At 46.8% G+C, this 22,908-nt stretch overlaps 1 protein-coding gene across 1 annotated transcript in view; it reads left to right on the top strand.

The window, feature by feature from the left end:
• Positions 1 to 21,690, top strand: part of CFI (complement factor I) — a gene marked incomplete at its 5' end in the record, with an annotated part of 98,540 nt that extends 76,850 nt beyond the window's left edge. Inside the window, 3 exon segments of the mRNA XM_030190814.1 lie at positions 2,259 to 2,542; positions 5,105 to 5,206; positions 21,094 to 21,690. Coding sequence (XP_030046674.1) covers positions 2,259 to 2,542; positions 5,105 to 5,206; positions 21,094 to 21,311 — 604 coding nt within the window.
• Positions 21,691 to 22,908: the final 1,218 nt, after the last annotated feature.

The raw sequence follows: 22,908 nt of genomic DNA, 5'->3' as shown, positions 1-22,908 counted from the left end.
GCTATTTGAAGGCTCATTATGTATGAATGTGCTTTCCCATTTTTATTGTAGTTCCTATCTACAATGTATATTTTATTTTGTACATCGCTGTGATCTTTTACAGAGCCAAGTGGGATAGCAAGTTTAATAAACCATAAACCACTTAACCATCTAAGCGACACCGCATAAGATAGGACTAACTTTTATATAGTCCGATTTGGTTTCTTAACTTAGGTGGTTAAATGCTGAATATTGGTAACTTAGGGGCCCTTTTACTAAGCTGCGTAGGCGTGTAAACACATCCTATGCGCATCAGTTTTGAACTACTGCCCAGCTACCGCATGGCCCGGGCAGTAATTTCTTTTTTTACGCACATCAACTAACCGGGTGGTAATCGGCATTATATGTGCGTAGACCATTACTGCCCGGTTAACGCGTGAGACTTTACCGCTAGGTCAGTGGGTGGCTCAAAATGGACGTGCGCCAATTTTTATTTTGCCGCACGTCCATTTTTGGACCCTCCCAAAAAAGGCCTTTTTTACAGGTGCGCTGAAAAATGGACCTGTGCGCGTCCAATACATGCATCTACACAAGCGTAGGCCACTTTTCGGTACACCTTAGTAAAAGGACCCCTTAACCATGTAAGTGCCTACCCTGCCTCCAGACTCTGCCCATAAAATAGTCAGCTTTCAGTTTAGCAGAATGTGGTGATAACTAAACGGTTAACTGCCACTGAATATCTGCACATAGCTTCACTCAAGCAATTTAACCGGCCAGGAGCCATTTCTGGCCAGTTACATTGCTTTAAATATCGACCCCCTTAATGGATTTCTAGTGAGGTCTTTTCATGCCAATTTTCTTAAGGTTGTAATGTTTGTTAGAATATGCCAATTCTTGAAACGAGTATGGAACTCTCCCAGTACCCAGTTTTTCTCTTATTTGCAAGCTTGACGTTATTTTCAAGCAATACAACAAGACACAGAGGCATTGTGATTTACCATTATTGATCATCTATTCATGAAGCTGCCTGCCCAATTTAATAGACTGTCTATATATGGTACAAGATTGTGAGGGAAGCAAAGCACGGACCGTTTTTAGACAGTTTTTAGACAGTGCGGGACGCTGTGAGGCCTCCCATGGTAAGTTTTCCATGTGCACACACAACACATATGCTAAACATACAATAACATTTATTTTTTAGTACTGGGGGTGTGTTTGGGGGCAGAGAGTGGGCGCGGTTATGGTAATCGGTTAGTGCATGGGCATTGCTGCAGGATTAGCGTGAGCCCTCACCACCTACAAAAATAGGTGTCGGTAAGTGCTCATGCGCTAATGGGAAAATTAGCACATGACCGTTTTTGCAGAAATGTGCAAATTGTCCATTTACCTGCAATGCTAAAAGTGGTCTTGGTGCGGGGAAAAGACCCACATTGGGATTAGCGCAGGCCACTTTTAATGCTGTTTAGTAAAAGGACCCCATAATGAGGCATCAAGGCAAGCAAATAAAAATGTGGGAGACTGAAGACTGCGGCCGATGTCAGCGCCACGTGGGTACCTTTGCACTGGCATTTGTAGAGTGTGTGAAGCAATCAGACCTGTGGTCGCAGGTGGAGTTACCGGGTTTTGCTGTCCAGGGTTGAAACCCCATTGGAAAAGCTGGGAAATCGGGGTGGCTGCAGCAGTTAATACTAGTGGCCTGTCTGTTAGTGAAGAAGAGTATTGTGCATTTCTGGGTACAGGCAGAAGCATCCCATGTGCGAATATGGGAGAAATGTATGTGGGACTTGGCTGAGTGGGAAATAAGAACACTTAAAAATAGCACAGAGCTGGAGAGAACACAATATTGTGCCTTTGTGGAAATGGTACAGAAATTTACACCCGATGCATGGGTAATAGAGTTAAAGCAGGCGGGGTAGGATAACGAGGGTGGGGGGGGGAGTGGGGGGATGAAAAGTTTTTAAAAACTTCATGTATGCATCAAACTCAGATGTTATTTACCTTACTGCTCTGACAGTCTGGATTCTCTGTGTAAAACGTTGAGCTCTGGCATGCTTTGCGAGCTACCGGAATGTTTTATTTATTTATTTATTTTAAAACTTTTTTTTATTACCCCTAAACACTAAGCAGAGTACAAACAACATTTTGTTACTATTTGTTTATATGAACTGAACTCTGTTTTGGATATGTTCTATGCCGCTTAATAAAAAAAAAACATAAGAAAAAATAATATGCCATTTCTTACATCCCAGTGATTGCTTTCACACTGTACATTTTTACAGAGCTAATCGGCATTATCAGTATAATGTAATGGTTGGTGTGCTGGACCGGAGAAATTACCAAGAAAAAGTGGATGCATTTCCTGTCAAAAGAGTGATAGTCCATGAAAACTACGATGCTAGCACATATCTCAATGACATTGCTTTGCTTGAAGTGGAAAACATCTACAATGAAAAACTGTGCATGCAGTCTGGAAATAATCTAATGCCCGCCTGTATTCCTTGGTCAGAATATCAATTTAAAGCAGGAGAGAGATGCAAGGTTTCTGGCTGGGGACGAGCAGAAGGTATTCCATTTATATAATTATAAAATGACAAGCAAAAGAATTGCAAGTCTGTTCACTGAAGAAGAGGTTTCATCATTTTTCCTTTGCTCATTAGAGAAAGCAAAGGAAGAGACAGCATGGTAGACGCAGAAGGCAGGAAGTGGAAAAGAAAATAACAGTTATTACAGTTAGAAGAATGGAAGAGAGATGGAAAAAGGAAAACAAATATTATTAAAGAGTGTTAGAGCTATATAGTATATCAAACTTCACAAATTGTATTTGTTTTTATTTTTATGTATTCATACTTGTATCCCATAATTATCCAAAACCGAGTTTCGGTTCAATGTGGCTTACATTTAACAGTTGTTAGAGATTACATTGATTCAATTGTATTTACAAGGTTGTGTGATGCTGTGTTTTGTAGGGGTTGGCAAGATAAGTATTAATGCGTATGGAATAGTCATTGGGTTTCTTAAGAAGATATGTATGGCTGGATCATAACTACAACAACAAAAACAAAGAACAATTCCACTAGTAAAGCTCAGCTTGAAACCAAAACACATGGAACTAAAGTCACCTATGAAAAAGTGCAAAAGCGATCATCAATATTTCCTTTTTAGCATTCTAATAACAATGGGGTCCACACCCTTGTCACCTCTCGTTTAGACTACTGCAATCTGCTTTTTGCTGGCCTCCCACTTAGTCACCTCTCCCCTCTCCAGTCGGTTCAAAACTCTGCTGCCCGTCTCATCTTCCGCCAGGGTCGCTTTACTCATACTACCCCTCTCCTCAAGACCCTTCACTGGCTCCCTATCCGTTTTCGCATCCTGTTCAAACTTCTTCTACTAACCTATAAATGTACTCACTCTGCTGCTCCCCAGTATCTCTCTACACTCGTCCTTCCCTACACCCCTTCCCGTGCACTCCGCTCCATGGATAAATCCTTCTTATCTGTTCCCTTCTCCACTACTGCCAACTCCAGACTTCGCGCCTTCTGTCTCGCTGCACCCTACGCCTGGAATAAACTTCCTGAGCCCCTACGTCTTGCCCCATCCTTGGCCACCTTTAAATCTAGACTGAAAGCCCACCTCTTTAACATTGCTTTTGACTCGTAACCACTTGTAACCACTCGCCTCCACCTACCCTCCTCTCTTCCTTCCCGTTCACATTAATTTATTTGATTTGCTTACTTTATTTATTTTTTGTCTATTAGATTGTAAGCTCTTTGAGCAGGGACTGTCTTTCTTCTATGTTTGTGCAGCGCTGCGTATGCCTTGTAGCGCTATAGAAATGCTAAATAGTAGTAGTAGTAGTAATTCATCAATGTAAGTGCTAACAGGAGGGGAAAAAAGCCTCAGCAGTCACAAGCTTATGCTGTGGAAGCAAACAAGGTCATTGACTAAGACCAATCATCGACAAAAACCTCCCTAAAGCATTTTATTTCAAAAGATTTTTTCCTTTTGCACTTGCGGTTTTTTCTCTCATATACTTGCAATTAAAAACTTGCTTGTAACAATGTACTTGCAGCAAAAACAACCAACTCCCTAATGCTCTACACAAATGAGATGCAAATATAGGCATGCGCATAGCTTTCAGCATTAGGTAGTTTGGTGGGAGGACTGTGTTTCATGCATGCGCAGAGGAGTTCTGCGGTAAGCCCGGCTCCTGTTCACATGTGGCAAAACACAATTGTGAAACACACATTGGCATCCATTTTCTGTGGCCTAAATATAAGCGTTTTATTATTTTTTTTTAGAAGCTTATATTTGAACGCAGGAAACAGACGTGTGTGCTTTCACTTTTGGGTCTGCTGTGACTTGTGCATGTTCATTTCTCACATCCAGCACTTAAGGGCTTGTATGGGCTTCCTTCTGCCTCCAAAAGCAATCAAAACCGGCAGATTTTGAAGAAAGAATCATGAGAAATGCTCTCTTCCAACTCCCTAACGCCTGCTCTGATCTGGCATTATTTTTTGCAACGGTAAGGCAGCTTTGTTTTGGGTGCTCTTTTCTGAGCATTAGGGAGAAATACAAAATGACCTCATCTACATGAGCTTGACTACATTAGCATGATACTTGTGCTGTTCGTCTGCACGCTCGTTCATTCCCGTACTCCGGGCCTCTGAACATTCTGTGCAGGTAAATATGGGTGCTAGTCCGGCGCTAATGGCATTTAGCACCCGCATTTACTTTTGAGCATTAGGGCCTCAGTGACGTTATCTGGTTAATGCTTTTGAATATTCCACTGGCTGGCACTTAATCTGGTTGACAACACCTGCTAACTAGAGAAGCGCCTTTGAATATCGGCCAGTATATGTTCAGTGGCAAAATTTAGCTGCTGAAATATTGTTAACGTGCTAATGAGTAAACAGTAGTTCTACCTTAAAAGTTAAATGGTGGCCATGCCACCGAATATTTACTCCTCAATGTTTATCTTCCTTAAGGTTCTAGGTGAAAGGGCTTGTGTGAAATAATTGAAAGTATACCAAGCCATCTTTTAAATCATGTTGATGATCATTTATTTACTACATAAGGAGAACATGTAATTTTTGACTCAAACTTCATTTTTTAAATTTGTTTTTAGGATTTACCAAAGTATTTGCCCTTAAGTGGGGCTACATCTATTTAATGGCAAATTGTTCTGAGGCTTATAAAGGTCGATTTTTTGAGGGGATGGAGTGTGCAGGTAAGAAAAAACTAACTGTTGTCACTATATCTAATATGTAATAACAAATCTTTTAGGAAGCTAGCCAACCCTTTTTTAAACCCTGCTAAGCTAACTACTTTTACTACATTCTCTGGCAATGAATTCCAGAGTTTAATTACACATTGCATGAAGAAATAGTAACATAGTAGATGACGGCAGAAAAAGACCTGCACGGTCCATCCAGTCTGCCCAACAAGATAAATTCATATGTGCTACTTTTTATTTGTACCTGTCCTCTTCAGGGCACAGACCGTATAAGTCTGGCCAGCACTATCCCCGCCTCCCAACCACCAGCCCCGCCTCCCACCACCAGCTCTGGCACAGACCGTATAAGTCTGCCCAGCACTATCCCCGCCTCCCAACTACCAGCCCCGCCTCCCACCACCAGCTCTGGCACAGACCGTATAAGTCTGCCCAGCACTATCCTCGCCTCCCAACCACTAGCCCCTCCTCCCACCACCGGCTCTGCCACCTAAACTCGGCTAAGCTCCCAAGGATACAGTCCTTCTGAATGATTCTCCATTTTAAATTTACTACTTTGTAGCTTCATTGCCTGCCCCCTAGTCCTAGTATTTTTAGAAAGAGTAAACAATTAATTCACATCTACCTGTCCCATTCCACTCATTATTTTACAGACCTCTATCATATCTTTTTAGCGAGAAAGTTCCCATATGGCTGGACGGCTGCTCTTCTTTTTAACACTGTAGGAAAGAGTGGCCAACCCACTGGATCAGTTCCTTGAGCCTCTTCAAGTCTGTCATCAGATAAATAAAAAAGTATCAACTGTCCTCCCATTCTAAACCTGGTTGCCTTAATGTATCCAACCAAGGCCCCCGAGTGCCACCTCGATGCACCTAATCACCAACTCTCCTAGATCTGCATCACCCAGTGGCGTAGCCAAGGGTGGGCCTGGGTGGGCCCAGGCCCACCCACTTTGGACTCTGGCACACCCAGTAGCAACACACCTATGAAGTGGCTGGCAGGGATTCCCAAGCCCCACCAGCTGAAAACTCTCAACAACTGTCCCTCCTGCATACCTTGTAAATAGCAGATCTTCGCCTGCAGCAAGTAGCGACTGATACATACTGCTCACAGCGGCCCCACAGCCATCCCTCTGACATATTCCTGTCTATGCGGAAACAGGAATTTGCATCAGTGGGAAGGCTGTGGGGCCAACATTAACAGCGTGTATTAGTTGCTGCTTGCTGCTGGTGAAAATCTGCTATTTAAAAGGTATACGGGAGAGGGAGGAGGTAGACCATATGGCATGCAGATGAGAGAAGGAGAGAACAAATCACATGTGGAATGGAGTGGGGTTCTTCTTCCCACCTGTCTTGGGCCCAGGCCCACCCAAAATTGGGTGTCTGGCTACGCCCCTGGCATCACCCTTATCTGCACGTGACTAGATTTCATGATAACATGCTCAAATAATAACCCAGCATTGACTTCCCCTTGCTTAGACTCCACCAATAACTCACCCACCCATAATACCCTAAAAACACCAAAGAAAGTATCACCTGGAACAAAATCATCTCCGAGTCCCCAACTAACCCCCCTGTCCCCCATCAAAACTGACATACAATATCCTGTGTCATAGATCATCATGTGCAGGGCTGGCCTAACCATTACACAAAATAGACCGTTGTCTAGGGTGGCAACTTTTTGAGAGAAGCAAAGAGCAACTGCCATCAAAGCAAAACAACACCGATAGCCACGCAAACTAAAAGAACCATTACTGCGTACTTTCACCTGCAAGGAAATGGAATTACGCTCTGTCACCCAGGGGCCCTTTTACAAAGCGGCGGTAGGGCTACCGCATGTGTAGCGCATGCCAAATCGACACTACTGCCCGGTTAGCATGCCCACCAGGCAGTAGTTTCGAAGTTGGCATGTGCTGTTTCCTGCAGTAGAAAATATTTTTGTATTTTCTACCGTGGGGGGGGGGGGGGGGCTGCATGAGTACCGTACGTGTAGGTCAATAGGTGAGATAAGGGCTCAGGCAGTAAATAGGCACGCACTACTTTAAATTTTAGCGCATTGCCATTTCCTGCCCCCATTTTGAAAAAGCCTTTTCTCCCAGCCACGGTAAAAAAAATGACCCAGGACACGCCAAAAACACGTGCCCACACTACCGCACGCCACTTTTTACTGTGGCCTAGTAAAAGGACCCCCCAATGCACAAATATGCTGGAACATTTCAAAGCATGAGCTTGGTTGTGAACAACCCAGAGACGTACACTTGTTAAAGTAATACATGAGTTGGTATTCAGTGGGAAATACCCAGGTAGGAGCCTCTCCTACAAGGTTATCTCCCTACATAAGTGCTTAAGTATTGCCATACTGGGAAAGATCAAAGGTCCATCAAGCCCAGCATCCTGTTTCCAACAGTGGCCAATCCAGATCACAAATACCTGGCTAGATCCTAAAAAAGTACAAAACATTTTATACTGCTTATCCCAGAAATAGTGGATTTTCCCCAAGTCCATTTAATAACGGTCTATGGACTTTTCCTTTAGGAAGCCATTCAAACCTTTTTTAAACTCCGCTAAGCTAACCACCTGGATGATCCCCAGATTTCAGTGGCAAAGAGGCAGCCCTAAGTTAACTGGTAGCTATTGGTGGCACCTGAGTAACTCCTGGCAGACCACTGACTGCCCAAATATTCACTGCTGGTCCCCAGATAGGTGCCCCCACTGAATATCCAGACACAGCAGTGCCCAGCCCAGCATTGAATATTATCTCCATTGAATTTAAGGCCCAGGCCCAGCATGAGAAAATTAGATAAATGAACTGACAATAAGGTGGAAACTGACTAACCCCCGGATTCTATATATGGCGCTCAAAATTGCACATGGAACTTTGGGTCTGCATCCAATTTGAGTAGCAAGTCTATTAACGCCAATAACTGGGTGCTAACAATTAATTATTGGCGTTAAATGCCAACCTTTTGGATTTATGTGCACATCTCGCTGTGCACTAATGTATAAAGATATGCACGTAAATCTCTTAGTGCGTAACTGAAAGGGGTGTGGCCATGGGAGGAGCATGGGCGGATCAAGGGTGGTCACTAAAGATGCACGAGTTATAGAATTTGTGGGATCCACACCTAATTTAAGGCTCGAGGATTTACACCAGGTTCCAATTGGTGTGAATCTTCTCACCTAAAAGTTCAACACTTTGCATCACAACAGTTTTTAACTTAGTTGTCAACCCTGAACTGACTATGCCATTATTATGCAATGCTGTATTTTAAACCATTGTGTCCCATGTTGGTCCTGGAGCTCTAGCGTACCTAGGGCGGGGCAGTGGGATTTTTCTGCCCCAGATGCTGGCAGCAAGGGGGTACGCAGAGCAGGCACGCGCTGTCGGCTCTGCTTGTCCCCTGCCCCAGAACAAGAAGTTGACATCTGAGGGGGCAGGGGACCGGCAAAGTCGACAGCTCGTGCCAGTTCTGCACACCCCCTTGCTTGGAGGAGGGAGTGTACTCTGCCCCAGATGCCATATAAGTTAGGTACGCTGCTGTCCTGGAGTAGCCCTTTGGCAGGGGGCAGTTGTTCAACCAGAATTTGCAGTTAGAACAAGCTTCAAATGGTCTTTTATAAGACCCCAATTGTAGCACTTTAGCCTCTGAAGATAGGCTTTAGTGTAATTTTGAGCACTGAAGACACATTCAATTGTAATTGTCAATCATATCCATCAGAGACTCCTGAGGCTGGCATGTTTGTGCCGAAACATGGTACGATGTCAAGCCATCATTTAGAGTCATCAATAAAAGTTTACAATTTCACATTGAGCATTCCTTAGTCCGGTTTTGAAGAGCCTGATCTAGTTCCCACTCCTGTTCTTTGCTTTGTACCCATTTGCCAGTCAGTTTTTCAGGATATCCACAATGAATATGCATGGAACGGATTTTCACTTAATGGAGGCAGTGTATGGAAATCAATGTCATGCATATTCATTGTGGATATCCTGAAAACCTGACGGACCAGTGAATACTCCAGGACCAACTTGGGAAACACTGTTCTAAACCAATTTCCAAGCCATAAGTAACAATTGTCATCTTTTTGATTTTGCTGTACTGAACCAACCAATGCTGCATTTCCTCTATCCTCACTGCTGTGGGTGCCCTCACTTCAATTATATTTCTGCATTGGGTTTATTGCATTTGTAACTTAAGATACCGAGCTGTACAGCAAACATATAACTTGCAATCACTTGTACTTCCAGCAGAAATCTAGTCCTGCCTGAAAACATGGAAATTGATTAAGGGAGGGCACTCCCCAGTAAATATTATGGGCCCATTATTCAAAGGGACACATTTAGTGGCTGGCTGCACTGTCTGAGTAATGCTGCCAAAAATCCATGTCACTCTGGCACTGCCCAGAGGGCTGAAGTGGGATACGATAGAGAGTAGAATGGGTAGATGCAAATCAATTGTTTACTCTTTCAAAATGTACAAAGATTAGGGAACATGCCATGAAGTTGCACAGTAATACTTTAAAACAAATAAGAGAAAATAGTTAAGCTCTTGAACTCATTGCTGGAAGATATGCTAATTAGTATAGCTGGGTTTAGAAAAGGTTTGGATAAGTTCTTAGAGGTGAAGTCCATAAAATGTTACTAAGGTAGACCTGGGGAAGCCACTAATTATTCCTGGGGTCGGTACCATGAAATTCTGCTCTTTTTTGGGATTCTGCCTGGTACTTGGTGATCTGGGTTGGCCACTGTTGGAAGCAGGATACTGGGCTGGATGGACCTTTCGTCTGACCCAGAATGGCTATTATGTTCACTATGAGGCCAGTTCTATAACTTTGCACCATGTAAGAGCCTGTTTTACAGAGGAACAAAGGCACCTGCTTTCCTTTATGAAATACTAGCTTAACAAGATAGAGACTGTACATGTGTACCCACCTTTTCACTACTGTTTTTGGCTCCTAGCCACTACTCATTTGCCTCCCCCCCTTTGTTCCTTCTCACCCAGTACTTCCCTCACCCTTAATTGTTTTGTCTGTGTTTTTTTAGATTGTAAGCTCTATTGAGCAGGGACTGTTTCTCTATGTCAGGTGTTCAGCGCTGCGTGCGTCTGGTAGCGCTATACAAATGCTAATAATAATAATAATGTCCAAGCATTTACAGCAAAACTCAAAAATATATGGAAGGCTAACTCAACTGTAACTATATAAGTGATGTAAAAATACTAAAAAGGGAAGAAAAAACCCTCAGCAGTCACATCACAAAGCTACTTCAAGTATAATAACCAGTGGTGTAGGAAGGGGGGCGGGAGGGGCGGTCCGCCCCGGGTGCACGCGCTGGGGGGAGGTGTCGGCCCCGCTGGTTCCCTGCTCCCTCTGCCCCGGAACAGGTTACTTCCTGTTCCGGGGCAAACCTGTTACGGGGCAGAGAGAGCAGGGAACCAGCGGAGCCGACGCAGCTCCGAGTGACGTGCACTCGGGGCAGATCGGCCCTCCCGCCCGTCCCCCGCAAGTAAGAATGCGCCTCGACGGGGGGGGGGTGTCGCAGAGGGGGGGGGTGCGTGCCGTGCTGCACCCGGGGGGGGGTGCGCAGTGGCGACCCGCCCCAGGTGTCAGCCGGCCTTGCTACGGCACTGATAATAACTGTCTGTAGCTAAGAGCTTCCACATTAAAGTCTGCATTATCCAGTTAGCACACGCTAATGTGAACACGCTAGCTGGATAATGCTTCCATTCCAATTTCCCGCCCATGCCATGCCCCCTCCCAAAAATAAATAGCACATGGTTGGCATACGCAAACATGGAAATTACTGCAGGATGATGTGTTAGGGTTTAGCACACCTTAGTAAAAGGGCTCCTGAATGTACAGTGGCAATATTCAGCCACTATCAGAGGAGGGAAGACAATTACAGTCCTCAGGTACTACATAGTAACATAGTAAATGACAGCAGACAAAGACCGGTGGTTGGGAGGTGGGGATAGTGCTGGGCAGACTTATACGGTCTATGCCAGAGCCGGTGGTGGGAGGCGGGGCTGGTGGTTGGGAGGCGGGGATAGTGCTGGGCAGACTTATACGGTCTGTGCCCTGAAAAAGACAGGTACAAATCAAGGTAAGGTATACACAAAAAATGGCACACGTGAGTTTATCTTGTTGGGCAGACTGGGTGGACCGTGCAGGTCTTTTTCTGCCGTCATCTACTATGTTACTATGTTACTATCCAGCTTATTTTCGAAAGTGATAGCCGGCCATCTTCCGACACAAATCGGGAGATGGCCGGCCGTCTCCTAAAACCGGCCAAATCGGTATAATCGAAAGCCGATTTTTGGACACACTCGCCGGCATTCCGTCGCGGAGGCGGCTAAACTTCAAGGGGGCGTGTCGGCAGGGTAGTGAAGGCGGGATGTGGGTGTGCTTACGAGATGGCCGGCTTCAGCTGATAATGGAAAAAAGAAAACCGGCGATGACGAGCATTTGGCCGGTTTTACTTGGTCTATTTATTTTCACGACCAAGTCTCAAAAAGATGCCCAAACTGACCAGATGACCACCGGAAGGAATCGGGGATGACCTCTCCATACTCCTCCAGTGGTCACCAACCCCCTCCCATCCCAAAAAAAACTTTAAAACATTTCCTTCCTAGGAGGGGAAGCCAGTCGGCCAGCTCGTAAAAAAAAAAAAAAGGATCTTGCTGATCAGTTATGTTATGACTTACTTGTTCTGGAGTGCTGTATTTTGTGATACTGTTTTGAGAAATGCTCAAGAAAGACTTCATACAAATGAAAAAAGTCCTTGCCGTTCATTTTCCCTTGATGGCCGTCCCTGACGTGCACTTCCCTTAATAGCCGTCTTTCTCTCCAAAAGTGCACTTCTCTTAATGGCCGGCTTTCTCCCCAAACAGGGAAATCAAAACAGTTTTTGCGCACAGTTTTTTTTTTTAGTAGTAACAGTGGGATTTGAACCAGCCACCTCTGCATTACAAGAGCCATGATGTAACCACTTGGCCACAGCTCCACTTGCTTGGGTGTCCCTTCCTTTTGATTATACCCCTTCAGGTCTCTCTCAGCCAATCACAGCACGGTAAGCTGTCTGTGAGTGGCTGAGAGAGACCTGGAGGGGTATAATCAAAAGGGAGAGACACCCAAGTAAGTGGAGCTGTGGCTAAGTGATCACTGGTCTTGTAATGCAGAGGTGGCTGGTTCAAATTATTTATTATTATTTATTGCATTTGTATCCCACATTTTCCCACCTCTTTGCGGGCTCAGTATGGCTTACAATAAGATAAATCCCACTGTTACTACAAAAAAAGCAGTGTGCAAAAACTTTTGATTTCCCTGTTCAGGGAGAAAGACGGCCATTAAGAGAAAGACGGCTATTAAGGGAAGTGCAAGTCAGGGATGGCCATCAAGGGAAAATGCACGGCAGGGACTTTTTTCATTTGTATGAAGTCTTTTTTGAACATTTCTCAAAACAGTATCACAAAATACAGCACTCCTGAACAAGTAAGTCATAACATAACTGATCAGCAAGATCTAAACATCCAGAAGTACCAGTGCACTACGAACGCTGGGTTTGAGATGGCCGGTTCCAGTTTCCATTATCGCTGAAAAACAAAGTCGGCCATCTCAAACCCGGCGATCTGTGGCATTTGGCCGGCCCCAACCGTATTATCGAAACAAAAGTTGGCCGGCCATCTTTTTCGATAATACGGTTCCGGCCAGCTGTTGCGGCGCCGCCAAAATAGATCGCCGGTGATCAATTTCGCCAGCGCCGTTTGATTATGCCCCTCTATGTCACTCCATCCAGTCTGCCCAGCAGTCACATTACATTCATCATCAGTTCATGATTAAACCAACAATCCAATGTCTTTCCCTCTCCCATTGAAATACACAGCACCCACACGCTTAGCATACAATACAAATGTGGTATAAAATACGCATATTTGATCCTGATTGGTCTTTGCCCTTTTCAACACACAGAGCACAGAAGTCTGTCTGGCACTGGTCCTACTTCCCAACTGCTGGAGTAGCTGTCTAATCCCACTCCAGCCCATACTGATCTATCTTCCCATACATACTTATTTGTAGGATGGTATCAAAACAAAACTTAAATGATCTCATGACTATTGATGTGTTATGATGGGTAGCATTGGTGTTTAGATAGCAACTCTAGCAGTGAGGAAGTAAGGCCCGGGCTGGACACAGACTGTAGAAATCTGTCCAGCTCGGGCCTTACTTCCTCACTGTTGGAGTTGCTGTCTAAGCACCACTCCTGCCCATCATAACACATCAACAGTCATCATGAGATCATTTAAGTTTTGCTTTGATACCATCCTACAAATAATTTCATTTTTCATATCCAGTATGGAGATATTTTCAATAAAACTGCTTTAATTTCAAAGAGATGTAAATTTCACTTGGTTTGCTCAACTAGACTACTAAAATCTGAAACCCAACTTACATTCTTTTTTTCAGAGAGCAATCCTTTCTCATATTTCTGTTTGTTACATTTGTACCCCATGCTTTCCCACTCATGGCAGGCTCACTGTGGCTTACATGGGGCAATGGAGGGTTAAGTGACTTGTCCAAAGTCACAAGGAGCTGCCTGTGCCTGAAGTGGGAATCAAACTCAGTTCCGCAGGACCAAAGTCCACCACCCTAACCACTAGGCCACTCCTCCACATGTAGACTTTTTAACATTTAATACTTTTTTTAAACAGAGCTATTTCAAATACTTGCTTTTGTCACTAAGGAGGTCATTTTAGAGGCTTTTGTACTAAAACTTAGCACGTGCTAAATGGACAATAGTGTACACTAATGGCCCATTGCTGGAAAATAGGACTGTCAGCATTGAGCATGCACTAATTCCATTAGTACTACTACTAACTAACATTTCTAAAGCGCTACTAGGGTTATGCAGCGCTGTACAATTTAAACATAGAAGGACAGTCCCTGCTCAAAGAGCTTACAATCTAAAAGACAAGAGAACAAACTAAAGACAAGTGAACAATCTAGAGGACGAGTGAACAGTTAATCTGATAGGGTGGATAGATTGGTGCATTTTATATTTCTCGAGCGGTTAGGCGCCGAAGGAGAACTTACATCTGTAGCTTGCATACATGTTTAAATGACGATTCCATATCATCAAGCTGATCAATCCATAGACTGGTGGGTTGTGTCCATCTACCAGCAGGTGGAGATAGAGAGCAAACTTTTGCCTCCCTATATGTGGTCATGTGCTGCCGGAAACTCCCCAGTATGTTCTCTATCTCAGCAGGTGGTGGTCACACACAGCAGCAGCTCTGGCTAGGCCTCCAAGCCTAATTTTTAGGTTTTGTTGAGTGCCTGGGGTTGAGGGCTCTTTTGAGCAAGTGCAAACCTGGTGGTGCCAGGTCCCTCCTTTTCTCCCCCCTCCCGCTGGCTCCGTTAAAAAAAAAAAAAAATTTTTAAACGTCTTTAAAGGCGTTTATTTCGACGTTTATTTAAGCGTCTATTGCAGCTACTCACTGGGACACCAGGTCGTTACAACTCGGAGCGGACAGCAGGTAATTTTACCTTTTTATAGCGGGCGGGGGTTCCCCGATTCTTCTCCTCGTGGCACATGGCGTCGGAGGGCGAGGGCGCAAAGGGTCGCTCCCCGGGTCGCTTGAGCGCTTCTAGAGGGGATGCGGGGGTCTTAAAGCCTGATTCGCCCTTGTTGGGTGACAGTTTCGTGACCGATGAATGTCCCGGTCCTTCCTCCGGCGTGGCGGTTTTTCCCGCCATAAACGCCCATCCCCCGCTCCTCGCCTCCGCCATCTTGGCCGGCCACGCGGCTCGGACGGCTTCTTCTTGGGCCGCCCTTGAGGTTGGAGACATTAATGCCATGAACGCCCTTAATTTGGGCGACGGCACAGAAGCGGCTAAAGTTAAGAGCCGTTCTTCCCGCGCGGCTCCTTCGCGGAGTTTCGCGCCGGACGCCATTTTGGACGCGCAGCATGTCTCTCCCCCGCTATTGCGAGCGCCGGTTGAGAGCGCGCCTAGGGCTGTTGCCCAGGCTGCGGAAGTGCACAGTCTGGGGGGTTTCTCCCCCGAGTTTGTTTTGCTGCTGCATAAGGCCTTCCTCATGCACAACGCTGCCCCCGCTCCCTCGTCTGGTAAAGAGGTTGAGGTTCCCAGAGGTAAACGCCCTCGGGTTGATTCCCAGGCCTTGGAGGAATTTGTCTCCTCCGATGTAGATGAGGGCAGCGTGTCTGAGGTCTCCCAACGGTCCTTTGCGGATTCCTTGGAGGAGACGGATCCCCGCTCGGATGGAGCGGATGACCCCTCTGCAGCGCGGCTTTTTCGCCCAGAGGATTTGCCCAACCTGTTGTTACAGGCCATGGACACTTTGAAGATATCCTCTCCGGAGGACGTCTCTCCCTCAGCCCCTGTTGGCTCTGCCATTATGCTGGGGACGAAGCGCCCGCCTAGAACCTTCCACGTGCATGATGCCATGCACACCTTAATTTCGGCTCAATGGGATGTCCCAGAAGCGAGCCTTAAAGTGGCTAGGGCTATGTCCCGCCTCTATCCTTTGGCTGTGAGTGAACGTGAGGCCTATCTGTGGCCTACCGTGGATTCTTTAATCACTGCGGTGACTAAGAAAACGGCATTGCCGGTGGAAGGTGGCACGGCCCTAAAGGACGCCCAAGACAGGAGATTGGAGGCGGCCTTAAGGTCGTCCTTTGAGGCGGCTGCTTTAAGTTTGCAGGCCTCAGTTTGCGGCTCCTATGTGGCCAGGGCGTGCCTGACTATGATGCAGCGGGCTTCCCCCTCGGATCATTCCTTGAGGGCTGATTGGCCAGCCCTGGAATCGGGCTTAGCCTATTTGGCAGACTTGCTGTATGATGTCTTGAGAGCCTCAGCTAAAGGCATGGCTCAGACAGTCTCTGCGCGGCGGTGGCTTTGGCTGAAACATTGGTCTGCTGACCATGCCTCTAAATCCCGCCTGGCTAAATTGCCTTTTAAAGGCAAGCTGCTCTTTGGGGTCGAGCTGGATAAAATCGTGACCGATCTCGGCACGTCTAAGGGCAAGAAGTTACCAGAGGTCAGGGCTCGGGCTAGTGCTCGTCCCGGTACCTCCAGAGGACGGTTTCAGGAAGCCCGTCGGTACCGCCCGGGCAGGTCGGGTTCTTCTGCCCCCTCTTCCTTTAAGAGGAATTTCTCCCCCAAGCAGCATTCCTTTCGCAGAGACCGCCGTCCCGGAGGTGCTCCCTCCGGTCCTCCCCCAGGGTCTCGTACCCAATGACGGGGTCTTGGTCCACGCCCCAGTGCAGATTGGAGGACGGCTGTCCTCGTTTCTGGGCGAGTGGACCACAATAACTTCAGACGCTTGGGTGCTGGAAGTCATCAGAGACGGCTACAAGCTAGAGTTCTGCCGACCCTTAAGAGACGGGTTTGTACTCTCTCCCTGCAAGTCTCCGGTCAAAGCTGTGGCAGTGCAGCAGACTTTGGACAATCTGATCCGCCTGGGTGCGGTCGTTCCGGTGCCAGAAAGTCAGCTTGGCAAGGGGCGTTACTCCATTTACTTTGTGGTACCAAAGAAAGGAGGTTCTGTCCGGCCTATCCTCGACCTCAAAGGGGTCAATCGGGCCTTGAAAGTGCGGCACTTTCGCATGGAGACTCTCCGCTCTGTTATAGCGGCAGTGAAGGCAGGGGAGTACCTGGCATCCTTGGACATCAAGGAAGCGTACCTGCATATTCCCATCTGGCCTCCTCATCAACGCTTTCTGCGTTTTGCAGTCCTGGGCCGACACTTCCAGTTCAGAGCCCTCCCGTTCGGGTTGGCTACTGCTCCGCGGACCTTTTCCAAAGTAATGGTGGTCATAGCGGCCTTCCTGCGAAAGGAAGGAGTACAAGTCCATCCTTATCTGGACGACTGGTTGATCCGAGCCCCCTCTTATGCAGAGTGCGGCAAAGCTGTGGACCGGGTAGTTGCTCTTTTGAGCTCCCTGGGATGGATCATCAACTGGGAGAAGAGCCAGCTGCGCCCGACTCAGTCCCTGGAGTATCTGGGAGTTCGATTCGACACCCAAGTGGGCAGAGTGTTCCTGCCAGACAATCGGATTGTCAAACTTCAGGCTCAGGTGGACCAGTTCCTAGTAGCCTCTCCTCTTCGGGCTTGGGACTATGTGCAGCTGTTGGGCTCTATGACGGCCACGATGGAAGTAGTGCCCTGGGCCAGGGCTCATATGAGACCACTACAACACTCTCTGCTGCAGCGCTGGACTCCGATGTCGGAGGATTATGCTGTGCGCCTTCCCTTGGATCCAGCAGTGCGCAAGGCGCTGAGCTGGTGGATGCAGACAGACAAGTTGTCTGCGGGAATGCCTCTGGTGACCCCAGAGTGGATTGTCGTCACGACGGACGCCTCGTTGTCGGGCTGGGGAGCCCACTGCTTGGGAAGGACAGCGCAGGGGCTCTGGTCTCCTGCAGAGGCAAAGTGGTCTATCAACCTCCTGGAACTCAGAGCCATTCGGTTGGCGCTTTTGGAGTTCATCCCGGTACTGGTGCTGAAGCCTGTACGGGTCCTGTCGGACAATGCCACGGCTGTGGCCTATGTCAACCGCCAGGGAGGTACCAAGAGCGCCCCTCTAGCCAAGGAGGCTATGAATCTTTGCCAGTGGGCGGAAGCGAACCTGGAGCAGCTTTCAGCGGCCCACATTGCCGGAGTCATGAATGTCAAGGCGGACTTTCTCAGTCGCCATACCTTGGAGCCCGGAGAGTGGCAGCTATCTGCTCAGGCGTTCTTGGACATCACGAAGCGCTGGGGCCAGCCGAGCCTAGATCTGATGGCGTCATCGGCCAATTGCCAAGTGCCGCGTTTTTTCAGCAGAGGACGGGACCCTCGATCCCTGGGAGTGGATGCTCTTCTCCAACAGTGGCCGACACAAGAGCTTCTCTATGTGTTCCCGCCCTGGCCCATGTTGGGCAGGGTACTAGACGGGGTGGCAAAGCATCCCGGCAGGGTAATCCTGGTGGGTCCGGATTGGCCCAGACGTCCCTGGTATGCGGACTTGATCAGGCTCTCAGTCGACGATCCTCTGCGGCTGCCAGTGGAGCAGGGCCTGTTACATCAGGGTCCCGTGGTGATGGAGGATCCCTCCCCCTTTGGTCTTACGGCCTGGCTATTGAGCGGCAGCGTCTGAGAAAGAAGGGCTTCTCAGACAAGGTCATCGCCACTATGCTAAGAGCGAGGAAGCGCTCTACTTCTACTGCTTACGCCAGGGTTTGGCGTATCTTTGCAGCGTGGTGTGAAGCAGGCTCACTTTCTCCCTTCACTGCTCCAATTTCTTCAGTGTTGGCGTTCCTGCAAGAAGGCCTGGAGAAAGGCCTGTCGCTCAGTTCCCTTAAAGTCCAGGTAGCGGCTCTGGCTTGCTTCAGGGGTCGCCTGAAGGGTGTTTCCCTGGCTTCGCAGCCAGATGTGGTGCGCTTTCTCAAGGGAGTTAATCAACTGCGCCCTCCTCTACACTCAGTGGTGCCTGCGTGGAATCTCAACCTGGTGCTAAGAGCATTGCAGAAGCCGCCTTTTGAACCCTTGTCGAGGGCATCTCTGAAAGACCTGACGTTGAAAGCAGTCTTTTTGGTGGCTATCACTTCAGCCAGAAGAGTTTCCGAGCTCCAGGCGCTCTCATGTCGAGAGCCTTTTCTGCAGTTCACTGAGGCAGGAGTGACTATTCGCACAGTGCCTTCCTTCCTGCCCAAGATTGTTTCTCGCTTCCATGTGAATCAGCAGCTATGTCTCCCTTCCTTTCGTAGGGAGGACTACCCAGAGGAGTACTCTGCTCTTAAATATCTGGACGTGAGACGAGTCATCATCAGATACTTGGAAGTGACCAATGATTTCCGGAAGTCGGATCATCTGTTTGTCCTGTTTGCAGGTCCTCGTAAGGGTCTGCAGGCTGCTAAGCCTACAGTGGCAAGATGGGTCAAGGAAGCCATTGCGGCGGCTTATGTGGCCGCGGGGAAGGTGCCGCCTATCCAGCTGAAGGCTCACTCCACGAGAGCTCAGGCGGCCTCGATGGCAGAGGCCGGATCCGTCTCCTTGGAAGAGATATGCAAGGCGGCAACTTGGGCTTCGGCTCATTCATTCTCCAAGCATTACCGTTTGACTGTGGCTGCACGGGCGGAGGCCCGGTTTGGAGCTTCAGTGTTGAGGTCAGGGATTTCAATGTCCCGCCCTGGGTGAGTACTGCTTCGGTACATCCCACCAGTCTATGGATTGATCAGCTTGATGATATGGAAGGTAAAATTATGTATAATCATACCTGATAATTTTCTTTCCATTAATCATAGCTGATCAATCCATAGCCCCTCCCAGATATCTGTACTGTTTTTATTCTGGTTGCATTTCAGGTTCAAGTTTAGTCTTCAGTTACTTCAGAAAGACTTCGTGTTCAAGTTTTTTCACTTGGATTCTTCAAGAGTTAAGACGAGTTTGTGTTACAGTGAGCTGCTGCATTCCTCTCCCCTCCGTTTTACGGGGCTGGATTGAGATTTAAATTCTGCCGGCACTCCCTCCCGCTTCGTGCGGATGTAGGGCAGCTTTGTACCCCTCCCGCTTCGGCGGTGTTAGGGTCAGTCAGCTCCTCCCGCGGTTGCGGTTGCAGGATAAGCCAGATCCCCCCGCATCGGCGGGTGTGGTGTCCCTCCCCCGCTCCGCGGGGATGAGCTGGACGGATTCCCCTCCCCCACTTGTGTGGGGATGAGCTGGGTTAATTCCCCTCCCCCGTTTCGGCGGTGGTGAGCTGGGCAGAGTGTCCCTTCGTGGGTGTAATTCTCTAAGTGCTGAGTCCTGCGGATGGAGCTTTGATATCGACATACTGAGGAGTTTCCGGCAGCACATGACCACATATAGGGAGGCAAAAGTTTGCTCTCTATCTCCACCTGCTGGTAGATGGACACAACCCACCAGTCTATGGATTGATCAGCTATGATTAATGGAAAGAAAATTATCAGGTATGATTATACATAATTTTACCTTCTAGAATGCAGCTATTCACATGCAGGATTGCTGTGGGACGCAAAGAAAGGCAGCATGTTTTGGGTGGTCCAAAATGTGTGTATTTTCCATCTATATTTTTAAAAATTTCCCTGTCGTTACCTATACCTGTTCCGAGGCAGGCACAAGTGTCAGCTACCTGATCATTTGGACCAGGGGACTCCACCAGTGTTGGGGGGAGGGGATTGCAATTTGTGATGTCTAACACTGCCTCTGAAGATAAGAGTTCATTTTTCCTCTGCTCCTCTTGTATAAATAGTTTTGTAAATTTCAGCACTTCCACATCTAGTTGCCAGCTCTTACATGTGTAAAGCTCCAAGTGACTGTACTCTTTTCTTTTTTAATTTTTTGTGAATTGGCTGTTGCCACTGGATGTGTAAGAGAGTCCAAATTTAGCAGAATCTTTGGGGACAGGGGCAGACTGACAGTAATCTGGGCCTTCTGAATGGTCATGGGCCCCTAACCACCTATCAAAAGTGATTAAACTAGATAGAAATTAGGGCATGGTGGGTCCCCTACTGTTGTGGGCCCTCAGGTCCTACCCTATTGTTCCAATGGGATTTCCCAATTTCTACCCAAACGTCCTAGGCAAAATGGGGCTTCACATGTGTTTTGTTTTTGTTACATTTGCACCCTGCGCTTTCCCACTCATAGCAAGTTCAATGCGGCTTACGTATTATATATAGGTACTTATTTGTACCTGGGGCAGTGGAAGGTTAATTGACTTGCCCAGAGTCACAATGAGCTGCCTGGTCTGCAGTGGGAATTGAACCCAGTTCCCCAGGACCAAAGTCCACCACACTAACCACTAGGCCACTCCTCCACTCAGACCCACACTGCAGTTACATTCTTTTGTTTGTTTCTTTCCTTACTTTTAGGTACATATGATGGGTCCATAGATTCCTGCAAAGGTGATTCAGGAGGGCCTCTGATCTGCTATGATTCACACAATGTGGCATATGTCTGGGGCATCGTAAGCTGGGGTGAAAACTGCGGGCAGCCCGGGTCCCCTGGTGTTTACACTAAGGTGGCTAAGTTCTATGAATGGATATCCCGTCATGTTGGACGGCCCCTTGTTTCCAGATATAATACCTAAGCAGCATTAGAAGCCAAAGGACACCAAAGTTATTAAAGCAACCTATTGTGGCGTCTTTCATTTCAAGATAAACAAATGCATAATTTCGAATCATTAGAAGAAAGGCTCAGAATTAATGTATCTGATGTTTCAACCAGCTGTGAATCTTAGATTGGAATTCCCCTTTGTGCCATAAATCACAACATGTTATTGTGTTCATGGAATGTTTCTGTGATTGCACTTAATAATAATTGATCTATCTGTTTAGACCTGATATCATCAATTACAGGGACCCCTGTACAATAAGCTATTTCCTGTGAGATTCATTGGAATGCTTTTTGTGTTTCACTTATATATATTCTGATATTTGTCAACATTTGCTCATTTCTGATCTGAAGAAGAGTTACCTTCGAAAGCTAATCAAAAAATGTATTAAGTTAGTCCAATAAAAAAGGTATCATCTTATTTTCTTGTCTATGTTTTGTTTTATTTCTATTTATTACCTATTAAGATTAGAAGTCTAAAACTCATGAAGGTAGGAGGTACATTTTTCAACAATGTCCTTGGAAGATAACAATGCTTTTGTTTGCTAGAAGTCTAGCTTATCACTTTTGCCCAAGCAAATGTTACTTCCCGACTTTTTTCTGTATAGCAGTGATAATTGAAGCAGAATTGTCTCTCACAGGATGCACATGTAGTGGTAACTTGGGTTCTGTTTTCAAAGGCGTTTTCACACACCTCTCCCCTTGCTCCACTAACTGAACACCACAAAGAAATGAACACCGATGATGACAAAATCATGACTCTGCAGCTTTATTCAAAATGTAATAACCATTTTAGTATCAGAACTTATCACACTAAATCCTTGCCACCTCCTATGTTGGCCTACAGAATCATATAACATTTACAACTGATCTTCATCTGAATAATCTGGTTAACCCCTCATATCAGTTTTATTCTACAATCATAGTCAGTGACAATCTAGCCATAATGGAATTCTCTGTACTCTGTGGATGATCTCACTTGGATATTCACGCAGTTTGCAGTAACATTAGGCCATGCTCTCCACCCTCACACCCGGCCCCTGCAGCCTGAAACAGTGCTGCTTGAAAGCCTCAACCCCCCCCCCCCCCCCCCCCATACACACACACACAGAGCTCTGTACTGTGCCCTGTTTCCTTTAGGCAGATTTAGGGAGAATGGCCAGACATACTCTACCAGAAGCAGTGACAGGTCCTATGGCTTATTACTGCTCTGTCATATTCTTAGCTGTGGCCTCTCTGCCATCAATCAACAATCATATAATCATAGACTCCTACATGAAAATAAGTAGCGTCAAATATGAATTTAATATATAGGGGAAAGCCTCAATCCCGGCGTGAGCTCCTTGTGTTGTGAAACAACGTAAGGGAGCGCCACCCGATCATCACTGGCTGAAAAACCCCTATTAAAGTAACCCACTTTTATTATCCAATTTTTAAAAAAAATCTCAAATTAATGGGTACTTAGCTCGCTGCTGAAAAAATTCTAAGCAGTCAACCGGAATACAGTCATCTGAACCCAGTCCATGGCCCGACTCAGCCCAAGTTTCGCTTTCTTCTTCAGGGTCCACGGGTCA

The sequence above is a fragment of the Microcaecilia unicolor genome, chromosome 2, assembly GCF_901765095.1.
Source record: "Microcaecilia unicolor chromosome 2, aMicUni1.1, whole genome shotgun sequence".
NCBI lineage: Eukaryota > Metazoa > Chordata > Amphibia > Gymnophiona > Siphonopidae > Microcaecilia > Microcaecilia unicolor.
Note: the sequence above shows the minus strand (reverse complement) of the source record. Positions and strands in the feature narration are given on the sequence as shown.